This window comes from Hyla sarda, chromosome 7 (assembly GCF_029499605.1).
Source record: "Hyla sarda isolate aHylSar1 chromosome 7, aHylSar1.hap1, whole genome shotgun sequence".
Classification (NCBI taxonomy): domain Eukaryota; kingdom Metazoa; phylum Chordata; class Amphibia; order Anura; family Hylidae; genus Hyla; species Hyla sarda.
The window spans coordinates 187,266,853-187,282,334 of NC_079195.1; the positions used below are offsets into that span (position 1 = coordinate 187,266,853).

General features: G+C 44.9%; 1 protein-coding gene across 7 annotated transcripts in view; it reads right to left on the minus strand.

The window, feature by feature from the left end:
- Window positions 1–10,616, minus strand: part of SMG7 (SMG7 nonsense mediated mRNA decay factor) — a 76,227-nt gene extending 65,611 nt beyond the window's left edge. For 3 of the 7 annotated variants that reach the window (XM_056531873.1, XM_056531872.1, XM_056531868.1), the window contains exon 1: window positions 10,069–10,255. In XM_056531873.1, coding sequence (XP_056387848.1) covers window positions 10,069–10,097 — 29 coding nt within the window. In that variant the 5' untranslated portion in view covers window positions 10,098–10,255. Of the gene's footprint in view, window positions 1–9,904; window positions 9,927–10,068; window positions 10,257–10,371 lie in introns of those variants that run through there. The other 4 variants (XM_056531871.1, XM_056531867.1, XM_056531874.1 and 1 more) reach the window with 4 other exon arrangements.
- Window positions 10,617–15,482: the final 4,866 nt, after the last annotated feature.

Here is a 15,482-nt window from a genome sequence, read left to right on the forward strand (position 1 = left end):
GTGTCAACATTTATGGCCATGACTGTATAATGCTACAGACAGTCCAATCCGTGGCATGTGTGGCTGGAAAATCCACTCAATCAGAATGTGAACTGCATTGGTAAACCACCTGTACTAGTAAAGTGCATACACCAATTGGCTGTCTAGTAATACACCTACAGTACAGTGCAGTGCTACATGTACTGTTCTTTTCCGGTGCCAGGATGATCTGGAAAGCAGGTGAGGGTGACCTCATTTTGTTTTTCTGGTACAATAGCTGAACAGGACCCTGAAGAACCTGTTGCCCATAACACAGAAAGTGATGTACAGCCTCCAGCACTCTTACATGTGAGAACTTGCTTTAAACTTTTATTAGTCAACTGCTTATTTTTCTTTAACCCCTTAAGGACACAGGGTTTTTCTGTTTTTGCACTTTTTCGTTTTTTCCTCATCACCTTCTAAAAATCATAAGGCTTTCAATTTTGCACACAGACCCAAAGGGCTTTTTTTGAGCCACCAATTGTACTTTATAATGACATCAATCATTTCACCACAAAATTTACTGTGAAACCAGAAAAAAAATAATAATAATTGTGGGGCAAAAAAAAAAAATGCAATTTCGTAACTTTTGGGGGCTTCCGATTCTATGCAGCGCACTTTTCAGTAAAAATGACACCATATCTTTATTCTGTAGGCCCATACAGTTACAAGGATACCTAATTTATTAAGTTTTTTTTTTTTTACATGCACCAAAATAAGTATGTGTAAAATTGTCATCTTCTGACCCTTATAACTTTATTTTTCCCTATATATTAGGGATCGACCAATATAGTTTTTTTTATGGCCAATACCGATAATCGGTGGAGGTTAGCCGATAACTTATACCGATATCCCGGTATAAGTTATCGGCTATTTATCCCCCCACGACACCGCTGCAGATCATTGATTTAAAGCGGGCGCTTTAAATCAATGCACTGCAGTGGCTTTTGCGGTGCCATAGGCCGCCGCAACCAGCTTCTCTCCCCCTGCCTGTCCGGGGATCCTGAGTCCTATCACCGCCACCGCAACGCTCCCCCCACCGCACCGCGTCGCACCCCCCACCGCACCGCCCCGGCCCCATTGCCTCCCCCATCCCCGGTTTTATAATTACCCGTTCCCGTTGAGGGGGGGGGGGGGGGGGGGTCGTGGTGCGGTGGGGGCGATGCATTATCGGCAAGGTAGTTGGCGATACCGATAATCGTGATTATCGGCCGATAATATCAGCCAAACCGATAATCGGTCGATCCTATGGATGTATGAGGGCTAATTTTATGCGCCATGATCTGAAGTATTTATCGGTACAGTTTTTGTTTTGATGGGATTTTTTGATCGCTTTTTATCATTTTTTTTTAGGGTATACAGAGTGACCAAATACGCATTTTTTTTACGCATATGTCATGCCACACATCGGCTATAAACTCCGGTCCTCAGCTACAAGAATCATCCGGGAGCCGCCCAGTATGACGCGGGCTTGAGTCAGGAGCCTGCGTCATACACTACTTGCTGTCTCAGGACGAGCTGGCTCGTCCTTAGACGGCAACCGGTTAATCCTCATTTTAACATGTTTTGGGTTGACATTCTGGGGGTTTCAGAACCAATTCAAGATACAATACTCATCCTGGAACCAATTAAAGGGGTTGTCTGCTAAAAATGATCTTACCCCTAGCCTCGAGATAAAGAATTAGTACCCGACGGTGGGGAGAAAGGTCTGACAACAGGAACCCTCCGATCTCTAGAACAGGATGCCAGCTCTCAGAGAGCGTGCTGTAGACGGCACGTGTTCTATTCATTTGTATGAGAGTGCTGGAAATCCACAAGTGCTGTACTTTGGTATTTTCAGTTCTCCTATACGAATGAATGGAGCGGGTACAGTCTACATCACGCCAGGGTCCTGTCCCGGAGATCACAAGGGGCCCTGGCGATCAGATAGAGGATTAGTATACCTGACAGTGCTCATGGATTTGGACTCAAAAACCAGAAAACTGGTACTTAGTTCAAGCTCTTCATGCATTCAGCGACCAGGGGATTCCACCTGTTGTCACTGGGACTGGTGCAGACAGGGGGAAGTCCTGCAGGATCTATTGGGAAAGCAGAGGTGCAGGACTGATGCTGGAGATACAAGACTCAGCTCTGACTCCTTGGAGTGGGATGGGATACAAAAATTATCAGCAGTCCCTTGGACATCCCAGGAGGTCGGACATCAATGGTTATTGTCATGGATGGTGTGGACTCGATCTTAAAACAAATCAATGCCAACTCCTCTGCCCATGCATTGCTGATTCATTGTGGATTTTCAGCACAGTAAATAGGAAACAATTACAGTAGCAGTGAAGTGGATGAGATTTCCTGACTAGCCGTGCAGATTTACATTCACAGTGTGCCAATTATTGGGTCAGATCCTCTGTGGATTTGAGGATTTTCCCTATTGACTTCAATGGGGAAGTCAAAATCCACAGGTGTTGCAAAATCAATGGAACTCTGCTGCTGCGGAATGTCCGTGCAGAATTCCACACGGAAACTCCATGGTGCGAACATAGCCTAAGTGTGGAGCAGTAATTCATATAACCGGCTGTACACCTGATGGCAGGACTTCTATCTGATGGGTAAAGCCAACCCCATGTCTCATAACCCTGTACAGCTGGTTACAGGCTCAGGATGTCGTCTCATGTATATTTCCTGTGGGTGATCCCATGTTTTCACTATTAGTGCTGGTTACTTTGCATAAAAGAATGTAAACTGTCATAAGGTAAGATATGCAAGTCAATATAGTTGCATGTGACAGATGCTAAAATAAAGCTGCAGTAGTAAGGTACACAAATGTAAGGGTTCACAGGGATGTCGATATTGCTCACTAGAAGGTCAATGTGGCCATACACTTTAACCACTCCTATAAACATGCATGCTTAGCACTGCCAAGAGTTCACAATAGGTAAAGAAATAAAACGCAGGAGACAAAAGAAAACTCTGGCGGTGGCTTATCTACCATAAAGTACCCAATTGTTCCTTTCCCTAATATCTAGTGTTACCCGGTCATGGCAGGTACCACGTGGCATAATGTAATGTGTATAGGCTAACAAAAGCAGTCTACATTCCTAACTATGCCAGATGCTGTGCCCCATTTCGGCCTACGGGGCATTTTCTTTTCTACCCTGAAGCCAATGGTAGACAACATATGACTATATACAGTAGAATATATTGGTCAGGGAATACCCCTGACACATAGGTGTGATAGAAGGCTCAGATGTGATACATTCACTGTAATGACTTGTATACATTTTACTGTATGCCAGATATCAAAATGAAATCCAAAATCTTTAGAACAGAGGTCCTGATCTCCGTTCGAGGCCCCCCAACATTCCAGTATTTTTCAGTTACTTCATTGGAATAAAAAAAAGGGGAAAAAAAACGCAAATCCTTGACTGGACTGGTGGGCTGTGAGGACTGGGATGGGGACCTCTGCTTTAGAAGACAAACTACTCCAAGAGTCAACTTCACTTTTACATAATGACAAATAGTAAGAAAATTCACAGACAACAACAAAAATGGCCCCGAAAAGTGAGATGCCAGATGCACTGTGTCCTGGTTGCTCTGATCTTTGAGTGGCTGTACACATGTTGAGAACCCACAAGAACCGTTATGAAAACTACTAAACAAAGCATCCTGGGACTTTCACACTGACTGGAAACACAAGTATATGGGAAGGTCATCTCTGCTGCCAAGTATAGAAAGCTGACAATGAGGACCAGTGTGGTAGTGCAAGAGTTACTTCTTTTATCATCACAATCATTAGGGCTAGGAACATTTTTACATAACTCTCACAACCCGTTAAAGGAGTCTTCACTACCAAGATAATAATCGTATGTCTACTGGATACTTGTCATTGACAGATGGGCTCCTATGCCAGACAAGGAGGCTGCAGAACGACTGGGGAGGTGGAATCAGCTGGTGGGGTTCCCAATAGGTTGGCATGTCAGACAGGTAAGGTATATTGAGTAGTGTTCCTGTTGTTTTTTTTTAATGTAAATAAGGTTTAGACCGCTTTCACACTACCGTTATCCTCCTGTAAAAACCTCCGTCATGAACTCCCATCAGAAAGTCCATAAAACAGCCGTCAAAGAATCCCATTCATGTCAATGGGATTTTTTGACCATCCTTTAGTATCAGGTATGTCCCGTTGTGACTAACAACAGTAATTTTTGACGGTGCAAATAACAGTGCATGCACAAATTTTTGTCTCGCCAAAAATAACGGTGAAATAATGGACGTAAAAATTTTAACATTGAAGTCTATGGGTGATGGATGTTTACAAATGACATCCGTTACTGTCCGTTATTTTCATGTTCCATTATTGCTACTGAGCATGCCCAGTACAGCATCACAACCAGGAAGTAACATGGAAATAAAATAACGGACATAAGATAACGGACTATAACTGTGCATGACGGATCAAATAACAGGTGATAACGGATGGCACATGTCCGTTACTTGGACAGAATTGGTCATCAGTTATCATCCGTTGTATTCAGTTATTTCATTCATTTTTTATGACCAGTTAATGCTATCAGAATGCTGTCGGTACAGGAGTCAGAATGCAGGAACATACCAGTAGTGTGAAAAGGGCCTTGGGTATTTCCATATCCTGTGTAGAGGAAGAGCGGAGCAGGTGCTCATAGCAACCAATCAGATCACTTCTTTCATTTTTAAAAAGGCCTCTGAAACTAAAAGAAGTGATCTGATTGGTTGCTATGGGCAACTGGGCTACTTTTCCTCTGCAGAGGTTTTAATAAATCTCCCCCAATAATCCTAAGATTATGTGTATATCCTTACAAAGCGTTGGCGTAAAAACTTTTGACATTTCTCCCAGACATGTCAAAATTTTAGATCACACTGGGTCTCAGTACTTAGACCCTCTGTGATCATAAGTAATAGCTGGGTGAAGTACACGGCGCCACTCTTCTCTCATTGGCCAGCCACCCATCCAATTAGACTCTTTCCCTCCATAGACTAAGGGTACGTTCACATGGGCGGATTTTTTTGCGGGTTTTCCGCTGCGTATTTGAAAGGGGGCGGACACTTCTCACCTATCCGCAGCAGATTTTCCGAAGCGGAATTTACGCTGGGGAAAATCCGCCGCAAGCCCCATTGAAGTCAGTAGGGACTGCGGCAGATTTTCCGCAGCGTAAATTCAACAGCGGAAAATCTGCTGCGGACAGCCGAGAAGAGCCCGCCCCCTTTCAAATACGCAGAATACCCGCAAAAAAAAATCCGCTTGTGTGAACGTACCCTAATACAGTGAAACAATCAGGTATCATTAACAGCTGAGAAAGGACGCACACGCTACTGCACACTTCACTTGTTTATAATTCACAATCGCAGCGGATCTCAGGACTGACACCCAGTGCAATCTAAACTTTTGACATTTTAAAGGGATATTCCCATATTCTCAGAATCTGGGGGTGTCTTCGAGGTCAGATCCCCACCAACCACAATGTAATCGCATATTCTAGCAATATGCTATCACTTTAAGAGATAGGAACCGGCTTATAAAAGGTGCATTCACACGTACAGTATCCTGCACAGATTTGATGCGACAGATTTCAAATGTAACCAAAATGATTGAAAACAGCTTCAAATCTGCACAGAATACTGTACGAGTGAATACACACTAAGGCTCCTATGAAAAAAAGAATTTTGCTACACAAAACGGCAAGTGCCACGCTTTCCATACTGAAAGATATTGCAGAAAGCAGTTAAGTCTGAGCACCCAAGAAGCGTCTGCAGCAGTAGCTGAACCAGCATAACGTTTTCTCAAGTGTGACCTGTTACCAGTAGAAGTAGCACCAGGTGAATAATTCTTGAATTATCAGGATTATATTATAATATAGGCAGTAAAACAAAAAATAAAAATCTTGATAAAAAAATTGTAGGGCTGGGCGGTATGACCAAATGTGTGTATCACGGTATTCTTGTAACTTTCAGCGGTTCCACGGTATATAACTGTATTTTCTCCTCCCCTCGGCCAACCCCCCCAAAAATTTTTTATTATTAGCCCAGCGCTGCCCCCATTGGGGTAAATACTCACATGTCACCCACTAGCGCTGCCCTACTAGTGCTGTTTGTTGCAGCCGCCGGCGCTGACACAAGGAAAACAAAATAAACTAACGGCATGTTCCGAAGTTGGCCTTACGCTGGGGACGGGAACATTGGACAGCCGTCAGCCTATCACCGGCTGCAGCGATGTTCCGCCTCAGCCGCTGATAGGCTGAGCCCACTGTCATGTAAGGAGCTCTGGACGGCTTCTTACATGACAGTGGGCTCAGCCCATTGCTGTCCGACGTTCCATTCCCTAGGAAGCAGATGAGGCCGGTATCGGACCAACGGGAGGTAAGATAAAGTTTATTTTGTTTATTTCTTGCAACCCGGGCATAGGGATACCACACAGTACAGAGCAGTGGTCTTCAACCTGCCAACCTCCAGATGTTGCAAAACTACAACTCCCAGCATGCCTGCTGAGAGTTGTAGTTTTGCAACATCTGGAGGTCCGCAGGTTGAAGACCACTGGTATAGAGTGTCAGCGCCGGCGGCCGCAACAAACAGGAGGATGGGGACAGCGCTAGGCTGATAATTAATTGGGTGGCAGTGCTCGCGGGCAACATATGATTAGTTCCCCGGTGTGGGGACAGCACAGCGCTGGGCTAATTCATTCATTCAGGGGGAGGGGCCAAACCGGTATTGCGGTATTGGTTAAAATATTGTGCAGCACAAAAATGTCGGTATTCGGTATGAACCGGTACACCGGCCAGCCCTAAAAAATAGGTCATTTTCTGATGACCCTTTGATGCATAACTCTGATGATGCTCTGAAGGAAGGATATACAGCTTGAGACTACAGTGATCAGGATACAGATTTGCCTGAAGTTCTATGCAGAGTCCTACAGAGGAAATTATTTTCGGAATGCACAGTTCTCTCTGCTGACGTTATTATAATAATAATAATAATAATAACGCTTTATTTATTGTTGTCCTTAGTGGGATTTGAACCCACGTCCCCAGCACTGCAAGGCAGCAGTGCTAACCACTGAGCCACCATGCTTCCCTTAGCATACATCTGCTATGCATGGTTGCTAAAATGGACAGAGATGTCAGCAGAGAGCACTGTGCTCGCGATGTCATCAGTGTTCCAAAAAGAAAGGAATTTCCTCTGTAGCATTCAGCAGCTAATAAGTTCTGGAAGGATTAAGATTTTTTAATAGAAGTAATTTAGAAATATGTTTAACTTTCTGACACCAGTTGATTTAAAAGAAAAAAGGTTTTCACCGGAGTACCCCTTTAATGCTATGAGGGCGGACCTCGTTGACAACTATAACACAGTGTGGTCGCCCTGGCAGTCGTCCTCTTACTGTCCTGCTATACGCTATTCCCTATCACTATCCTAGTTACGCTGCCACACCGAGTTCATGTATTACTACTACTTGTCGATACCCTGCTGATTAGGTTCTCGATATAGTCTCCAGACCCACAATTGTTCTTACTTATATCGTTCTTAATTCTATAATATGACCTGTACTTGCTTCGGGTTGCATCCCGATACGTTTTGTATGTACTGATCTGATGTTCCATTTGCAACCTCAATAAAATTGATTAGTTTGACAATAAAATGGGAGTAACAACAAAGCACCAGAAAGTAGAACTGCCGTTAAGGTAGAGACAGGCAGACACTAAACCAAGAGATGCCCAAAACATGTCACATGGGTGGACCTGTATACACTGCCAAATACAGCCTGGAGCACAGATGACAGGATGGAACCAACATACATGGGGTGATCAGTACATCCACTGATAAACACAGCTTGGAGAACAGATCATAGGAGGTTACAGGTATAAAGAACATGGGTGATCAATATATTTTGTCACATAGTGTGTGTGGAGCAAAGATCATAGGAGGTAACCAGCATACATAATATGGGTGATCAGTATATACACCACTTACAGTGTGGAGCACAGATCATAGGCGGTTACAGGTATACATATTATGGGTGATCAATATATGTTGCCACATACAGCATGGAGAACAGGAGGTAACCAGCATACAGAATATCAGTCATCAATATATAGCCCACATCCAGTGGGTAGCACAGATCGTAGCAGAATAAATAATGTGTTGATTAGAGATGAGCGAACTTACAGTTAATTCGATTCATCACAAACTTCTCGGCTCGGCAGTTGATGACTTTTCCTGCATAAATTAGTTCAGCTTTCAGGTGCTCCGATGGGCTGGAAAAGGTGGATACAGTCCTAGGAGACTCTTTCCTAGGAATGTATCCACCTTTTCCAGCCCACCGGAGCACCTGAAGGCTGAACTAATTTATGCAGGATAAGCCATCAACTGCCGAGCCGAGAAGTTTGTGACGAATCGAATTTACTGTAAGTTCGCTCATCTCTAGTGTTGATCAGTAAACACTGCCCTCATACAGCATGGATCACAGGAGGTAACCGGTAAATATAAACACATGGTCATCAGTATATACACCACATTTCTGAGGACAGATGATCACATGAAATGACTGCTATACATAACCTGGCACATGCAGTGAGGGGAGAAGGACAGTATATACCAAATTATGTATTATAAGAAATGTACAGTATACACCACCACATGAGGCACATTGAGGGGAGAAGGACAGTATATACCAAATTATGTATTATAAGAAATGTACAGTATACACCACCACATGAGGCACATTGAGGGGAGAAGGACAGTATATACCAAATTATGTATTATAAGAAATGTACAGTATACACCACCACATGAGGGGAGAAGGACAGCATATACTATATTATGTATTATAAGAAATGTACAGTATACAACACCACATGAGGCACATTGAGGGGAGGACAGTATATACTATATTATGTATTATAAGAAATGTACAGTATACAACACCACATGAGGCACATTGAGGGGAGAAGGACAGTATATACCATATTATGTATTATAAGAAATGTACAGTATACACCACCACATGAGGGGAGAAGGACAGTATATACCATATTATGTATTATAAGAAATGTACAGTATACAACACCACATGAGGCAGATTGAGGGGAGGACAGTATATACTATATTATGTATTATAAGAAATGTACAGTATACAACACCACATGAGGCACATTGAGGGGAGAAGGACAGTATATACCATATTATGTATTATAAGAAATGTACAGTATACACCACCACATGAGGCACATTGAGGGGAGAAGGACAGTATATACTATATTATGTATTATAAGAAATGTACAGTATACAACACCACATGAGGCACATTGAGGGGAGAAGGACAGTATATACCATATTATGTATTATAAGAAATGTACAGTATACACCCCCACATGAGGCACATTGAGGGGATCAAACACACAAGTTATATTAATAGATGACCAACGCATCCTGCTTATTTCAGGCGTCGCCAGTGTTCACCACCACATAGGGCAGTGGTCTTCAAGCTGTGGAGCTCCAGATGTTGCAAAACTACAACTCCCAGCATGCCCGGACAGCCAACGGCTGTCCGGGCATGCTGGGAATTGTAGTTTTGTAACATCTGGAGGTTTGCAGGTTGAAGACCACTGACATAGGGTTATCAGGGCACTAAAAGGTGGTGTCCTGCCTACTCTATAGGAGGAGGAGGAGACCACACACCGTAACATAAGGTGCCCACAAACCCTATACCAGGAGGTGCCCATCTTCACTATACCAGGAGGTCATTACACTCCATAACAGGAGATGCCACATGGGTGACCACACACCATAACAGGAGATAACCATCTCCACTATACCAGGATGCCAACATAGGAGGAGAGGGGCAATATACCAGAGGGTGCCCACATACCCTGTGTCCATGACATGCCCACGTACACACACGGACTAGACCAGGTGGTGCCCACCTCCAGAGCACATGGAATGCCCAGCACACAATGCCCAGGATGTGGGCAGCACACAGGAAGCCTTCCTCCTGCCCCACTACATGACACTGCCCCGGGCTCTGCCCCTCACCGGAGATACTGCGCACACGGCACGCTCATCCTCCACCGGGGCTCTCTGCTTCGGTCAATCCAGACAGGCTCAATATCGAGGCGGTCGTGAGTCAGCCATCTTTTCCGGGCCCCCCACCACCACCTGTGAGGTCGGGGCACCGGGCCTGCAAACCCCCCCTGTCCCCCTGACAACCAACCCCCCGGAGAGTCCCACTGAACGCTTTCCCCTCCGGAAACAGCTATCTAAACAGCACTTCCGGTCGGTGCGTCTTCTATATCCCTCCGGCTGATGCTTCCAAGCGCACACTGTAGTCACGCCCACCTAGGGAAAGTACGCAGGCGCCAAGCGCTTCACGGTGGCCGTGACGTCATGCCAAGGTAGGCGGAGGGGAGGAGCGGCTGAAAGGACTCGGTTGCTGTAGGAACGAGTTCCCTGCTGCTGAGCGGTCTCCTAGGCAACTGTGTGCGGCGGCGCTAGGCGAGCTCAGTGCGTAAGCAGCTGCCCTGGGCAGTCCGTGCTGCGGCTCCTATATATATGAGCGCCGTGAGGTGACGGCTCCTCGGTTGTCATGGGAGACCAGTGACCTTGCGTGTAGTTCCTGTACTGTTCACGCGAGTTACGTGACGCTGCGTCATCTTCTGAACAGACTCTCCTCTGATGGGAAATGTAAAGTCTATGGCAATGGCCTAAAGCTTCATCCAGCCGGGTTATTTACTGGTTAATATTTACCAGGGAGACTGGGAGTTGTAGTCCCACCACAGTTTGTAGACTTCTAGTCCAAAAATGATCTATTGCAGTGTTTCCCCACCAGCGTGCCTCCAGCTGTTGCAACACTACAACTCCCAGCATGTCCGGACATGCTGGGAGTTGTAGTGTTGCAACAGCTGGAGGCACGCTGCTTTGGAAATACTTAGGTGAAAGATTGGCGCCGTGTCCATTGGTACGCAGTGGCGCAGTCTAGAAGTCTTGTGAAAGTCATATATCTCATACTAAAGGGGTATGAAATAGGATATGCAGACCGGTCTGGTCACTGGCGGTCCGGCCTCCGGTCCCCATGGCTTTCCTGTTGCATGGCCGCAGTCCCCTCCACCTGTTCTGAAGGAAATTGCAACTCGGCTTACTGAAGTGACTGCACAGTATTTCCACAATACCAACAATTTTTTCACAGGAAAACTTATTTGCCTAGTAAGCAATATCTGGCTTGACCATGCAGTGCAGCTCTGTTTGTTCAGATAGGCTCCTTTGCATTAACACAAGCCCAGCACAAATCATAAGGATGTTCACAGAGAGCTGATTTCCCCTACAGTAAAGTGCTATACATTGACACAGGACCGATCCTAAAATCATAGACGCCTGGGTGCAGACTATTCTTCAGCAACCCCTGAATGGCTATGGCTATTTTTATTAGTTCTTCCCTTTTACAAATGTCGTTTCCATACATGTCCATTTATATGGCATTGACTCCGCCTCTTCATCTATAAGGGTAGGGCCGTACTATGTTCTTCCCCTGGGACCTCCTGTGATCTCCTGCCCAGCACCCCAGCAGTCCCCTGGAACGTAGCGTGTTGACCCATGAAAGTCGTCACGCCCCGTTCCTGGAGAGAGCCGTGGTGCTGTGCAGGAGATTGGGGGGGGGGTTGGTTCCCAGCAGTCGGACACTAATCCGCTATCCTTTGGATAGAGGATACAATTTCCTACATTATAGTTCTCCTTTAATTTTATCTGTCGGCATCCCACTGAAAATGGGAAGCTGACGTATTCTGTTAATGGGAGCAGCGGACCCCATTTTCTAATAAGGCAGAACGGAGTCACCTAGTGACTACTTTTGAGAGGACTGTAGTCCAAAAGCACAACAGCCCCTGTAAAGAGTCTACTTAAAATAGCGCATACATACCGAACTGAGCCACTAAGTGAATGCTGCCATAGTAAGGAATGGAGTCCACTGCTCCCATTAACAGTATATGCAGCACCCTTTTCAGCCAATGCCGCCAGATAGTATTATTGGGGTAGGAAAGCAGTGTGGACCTACCATGTGCATTGCAAGATTTATTTTAAACGTCTACCTAAATAGTTGCAGCCCTTGGCATTTGATTTTTGAATGTGCCAAGCCTTACCTCCTGCTTGCGCTTGGCATCCAAAATAATAACAGCACTTAATAAACACTTTTGCGGCACCCCGTTCTTTCTTTGCCCCCCCCCTTGTGCCTGGGCGCACCCTCCCAGGATCGGCCTTGCATTGACATACCGGCAGAAAGGTATGCTGACATATACCGTGGTGTTCCCATACCCCTGAAGGTATAATTTTTTTTTTTGCAAAACTCATAAGCTTGATCGGCTGCACTTTTGAGTCCTGCCATAATTAAACATTTGCATTCAGAAACAGGCTGAAAAAAGTCATTATTAAACTGTTCGGACCATTGAGGGGAGTTTGTCAGACCATTTTTATCTGACAAACTGCTCAGATGCCTTTTAAAGTCCACTTTGTCAGGCACAAGTGCCCAGGAGGCATAATCAAGCATCAAACACCTCCCCATTCCTAGACTATTGGGGGACTTTATCATTGTCTGTATAAGGTTGCGCTCACACGCCATTACTAGCAGCAGGTTTCATGCTGCATGAAACGCTGCGAGTACACTACCATTGATTTGAATGAGACTGTCCGTGGACTCATTGAAATCAATGGTAGCGTAACTCGCAGCAGGTTTCCCGCAGTGGGAAACTAGCTACTAGCGTGTGAACGCACCCTAAGGCTAAGTTCATGCTACATTCCTGGCCCCATTAATGGGGTACTCCGGTGAAAACCTTTTTTCTTTTAAATCAACTGGTGGCAGAAAGTTAAACATATTTGTAAATTACTTCTATTAAAAAATATTAATCCTTCCAAAAAGAAAAGAATTTCCTCTGTAGTATTCAGCAGCTAATAAGTACAGGAAGGATTAAGATTTTTTAATAGAAGTAATTTACCAATATGTTTAACTTTCTGCCACCAGTTGATTTAAAAGAAAAAAGGTTTTCACCGGAGTACCCCTTTAATCATATCTGTTGTCATCCCGCTGAAACTGAACGCCTGTTGCGCTTTTAAAATAGTACTAGATTACTAGGTTCAGCCATAGAAGCAAATGCTCTAATGGTCTGTTTCTCCAGTTTAGAGTATACATTGATATCCAGTTTTTGGTGTGATATCGCTGGTAAGATTAAGGGGGGGCAGGAATGTAGTGAGAACCAAACCTGTTTTTTTCAGGCAGGCAAAAAAAAAAAAATAAACATAACTTTTTTTTCATGACAAAAAAACGCCACAGCCAGATATTGGCAGAGAGTCAATGGGGAATAAGCATTTTTTGGGTTTGGTGTTTTTGCCCTGCTTTTGTTTTGTTTTTTTGGTATCACTGTCAGTTCCCAAAATCACAGCATGTTGAGACAATGGCATTTTTTTTTTTATAGAGGTCTATGGGAGGGGGAAAAATGCCATGTTAGTTTTAGCTTGGTGTTTGTTTGCTGCCAAAAACACCAAGTGGCAGCATCTACAGAGGTAGGGATGCAATTGCAGTTTTTAAAGTGAAAACCATTCACATATCCTGAATCAACTTTTACCCCAGTTTGCCTGTGTGTATGTCACATGTACTTTCACCACATATATGCAGTTGGGGTTTATCAAAGTAGCTAAGATGTGGACAAGTTTCTTAGTGTGGTCTGGGCTGGCATGAGATTGCGCAACAATTTAGCAAAATGTAAAAAATTCACAGTTAGTAAATCACCGACCACTGCAAAAAGCTAACCAGGCTGCATTACTTTCATGTTGTTAAGTTTTACTAACATTTTTCAACTTTTTTATAGCCATTGTGCGGATTACCTGAAGAATTTCCGCAGTGTATTTGCTACGGAAAATCCGCAGCAGATGATCTGCTACCATTGAATTCAATGGGTCCGAAGGAAAATCTGCAAAACTGCCTCTATTGCAGATTTTCTGATGACCCATTGAAGTCGGATCACGGAATACAGAGGTCTGGTACACAGAAAGGAATAACTAGAAGTGCTTTCTCTAAGGCGCAGGGCAAACAAAGATCCGGCAGGGGTGCTAAGGAGGAGCTAGGAATTATTTAAAAAAAAAGGTGCAGGTGATACCACTAATTACAGGCACACTGGCCCTTTAAATTTCACAGCTTCGGCACGGGGGCACGTGCGTCGGAGCTGAGGGACAGAGGCCGGGGACGGAGGTGAATGACGGGCTGGGACTCGCATGCGGGCACATCCAGCAATGCGAATCCCAGCCCCACGGGGGCCGGGACACGGGGGAAGATGCGCTCACGACCGCAATGTCCAGCCGGAGCGCCGCTTATGACAGTACCCCCCCCCCCCCTTTGGTCTCCCCCTCTTCTTATGGGACAAAAATTTTTTGAGGAGATTACGGTCCAAGACGTGGCCACCAATAGTGTCGGGAGATAAGAAGAAGTGTCTTGCGTATTCCAGGATGGCCAGCCAATAAGGAAGAATGACCCCAGTTTAGAACTTTGCGTCTCAATCTGACTGGTACAAAAGTTTTACCAGGAGGTTGCTGTAGAAGATCGTCAGGGGCTGCAGAAATCAGGCGATCAGGAGGGATAATATGTCTTGGAGTAGGATCCAAACCCACCACATCAGAAGATCTGGAGAGGGCATTAGCTCGGATATTCTTATTAGCTGGAGGAAAATGAATGAAAAAATTAAACCGGGAGAAGAACAACGACCACCTTGCCTGACGTGGGTTCAAACGTTGGGCTGACTGAAGGTAGAGGAGGTTCTTGTGGTCAGAATAAATACTGACACACACTGACAGGTGTCGCCACTCCTCTAAGGCGAGCTTTATAGTAAGCAGTTCACAATCTCTGATGGAGTAGTTTTTCTCCGCAGGCGAAAAGGTTTTCGAAAAGAACCCACAGGTCACAGTTTTACCCTTGGCACTTTTCTGGGTAAGAATGGCGCCTGCTCCGATGGAGGAAGCATCAATCTCCAAGGCAAAAGGTTTTCCCGGATCCAGTCTAGATAGCAAGGGAGCTGAAGCAAAAGCAGACTTTAAGCTGGAGAAAGCTTCCTTGGCCTCAGGGGACCACAACTTTGGGTTAGCGCCCTTCTTGGTGAGAGCTACGATGGGAGCAACCACAGAAGAAAAATGTGGGATGAACTGGTGGTAGTAGTTAGCAAATCCCAGGAAACATTGAATAGCCTGCAGACCTGTGGGGCGAGGCCAATCCAAAACCGCAGACAATTTTATTGGGTCCATTTGTAGTCCTTCATGAGAGACAATGTACCCCAGAAAAGGAAGACTGGATTTTTCAAAAAGGCATTTCTCCAGTTTGGCATAGAGGTGATTCCTCCGTAGGCGTCGTAGGACCAGACGAACATGAGTACGATGCTCTTCCAAGTTGGAAGAATAAATCAGTATGTCATCCAGATAAA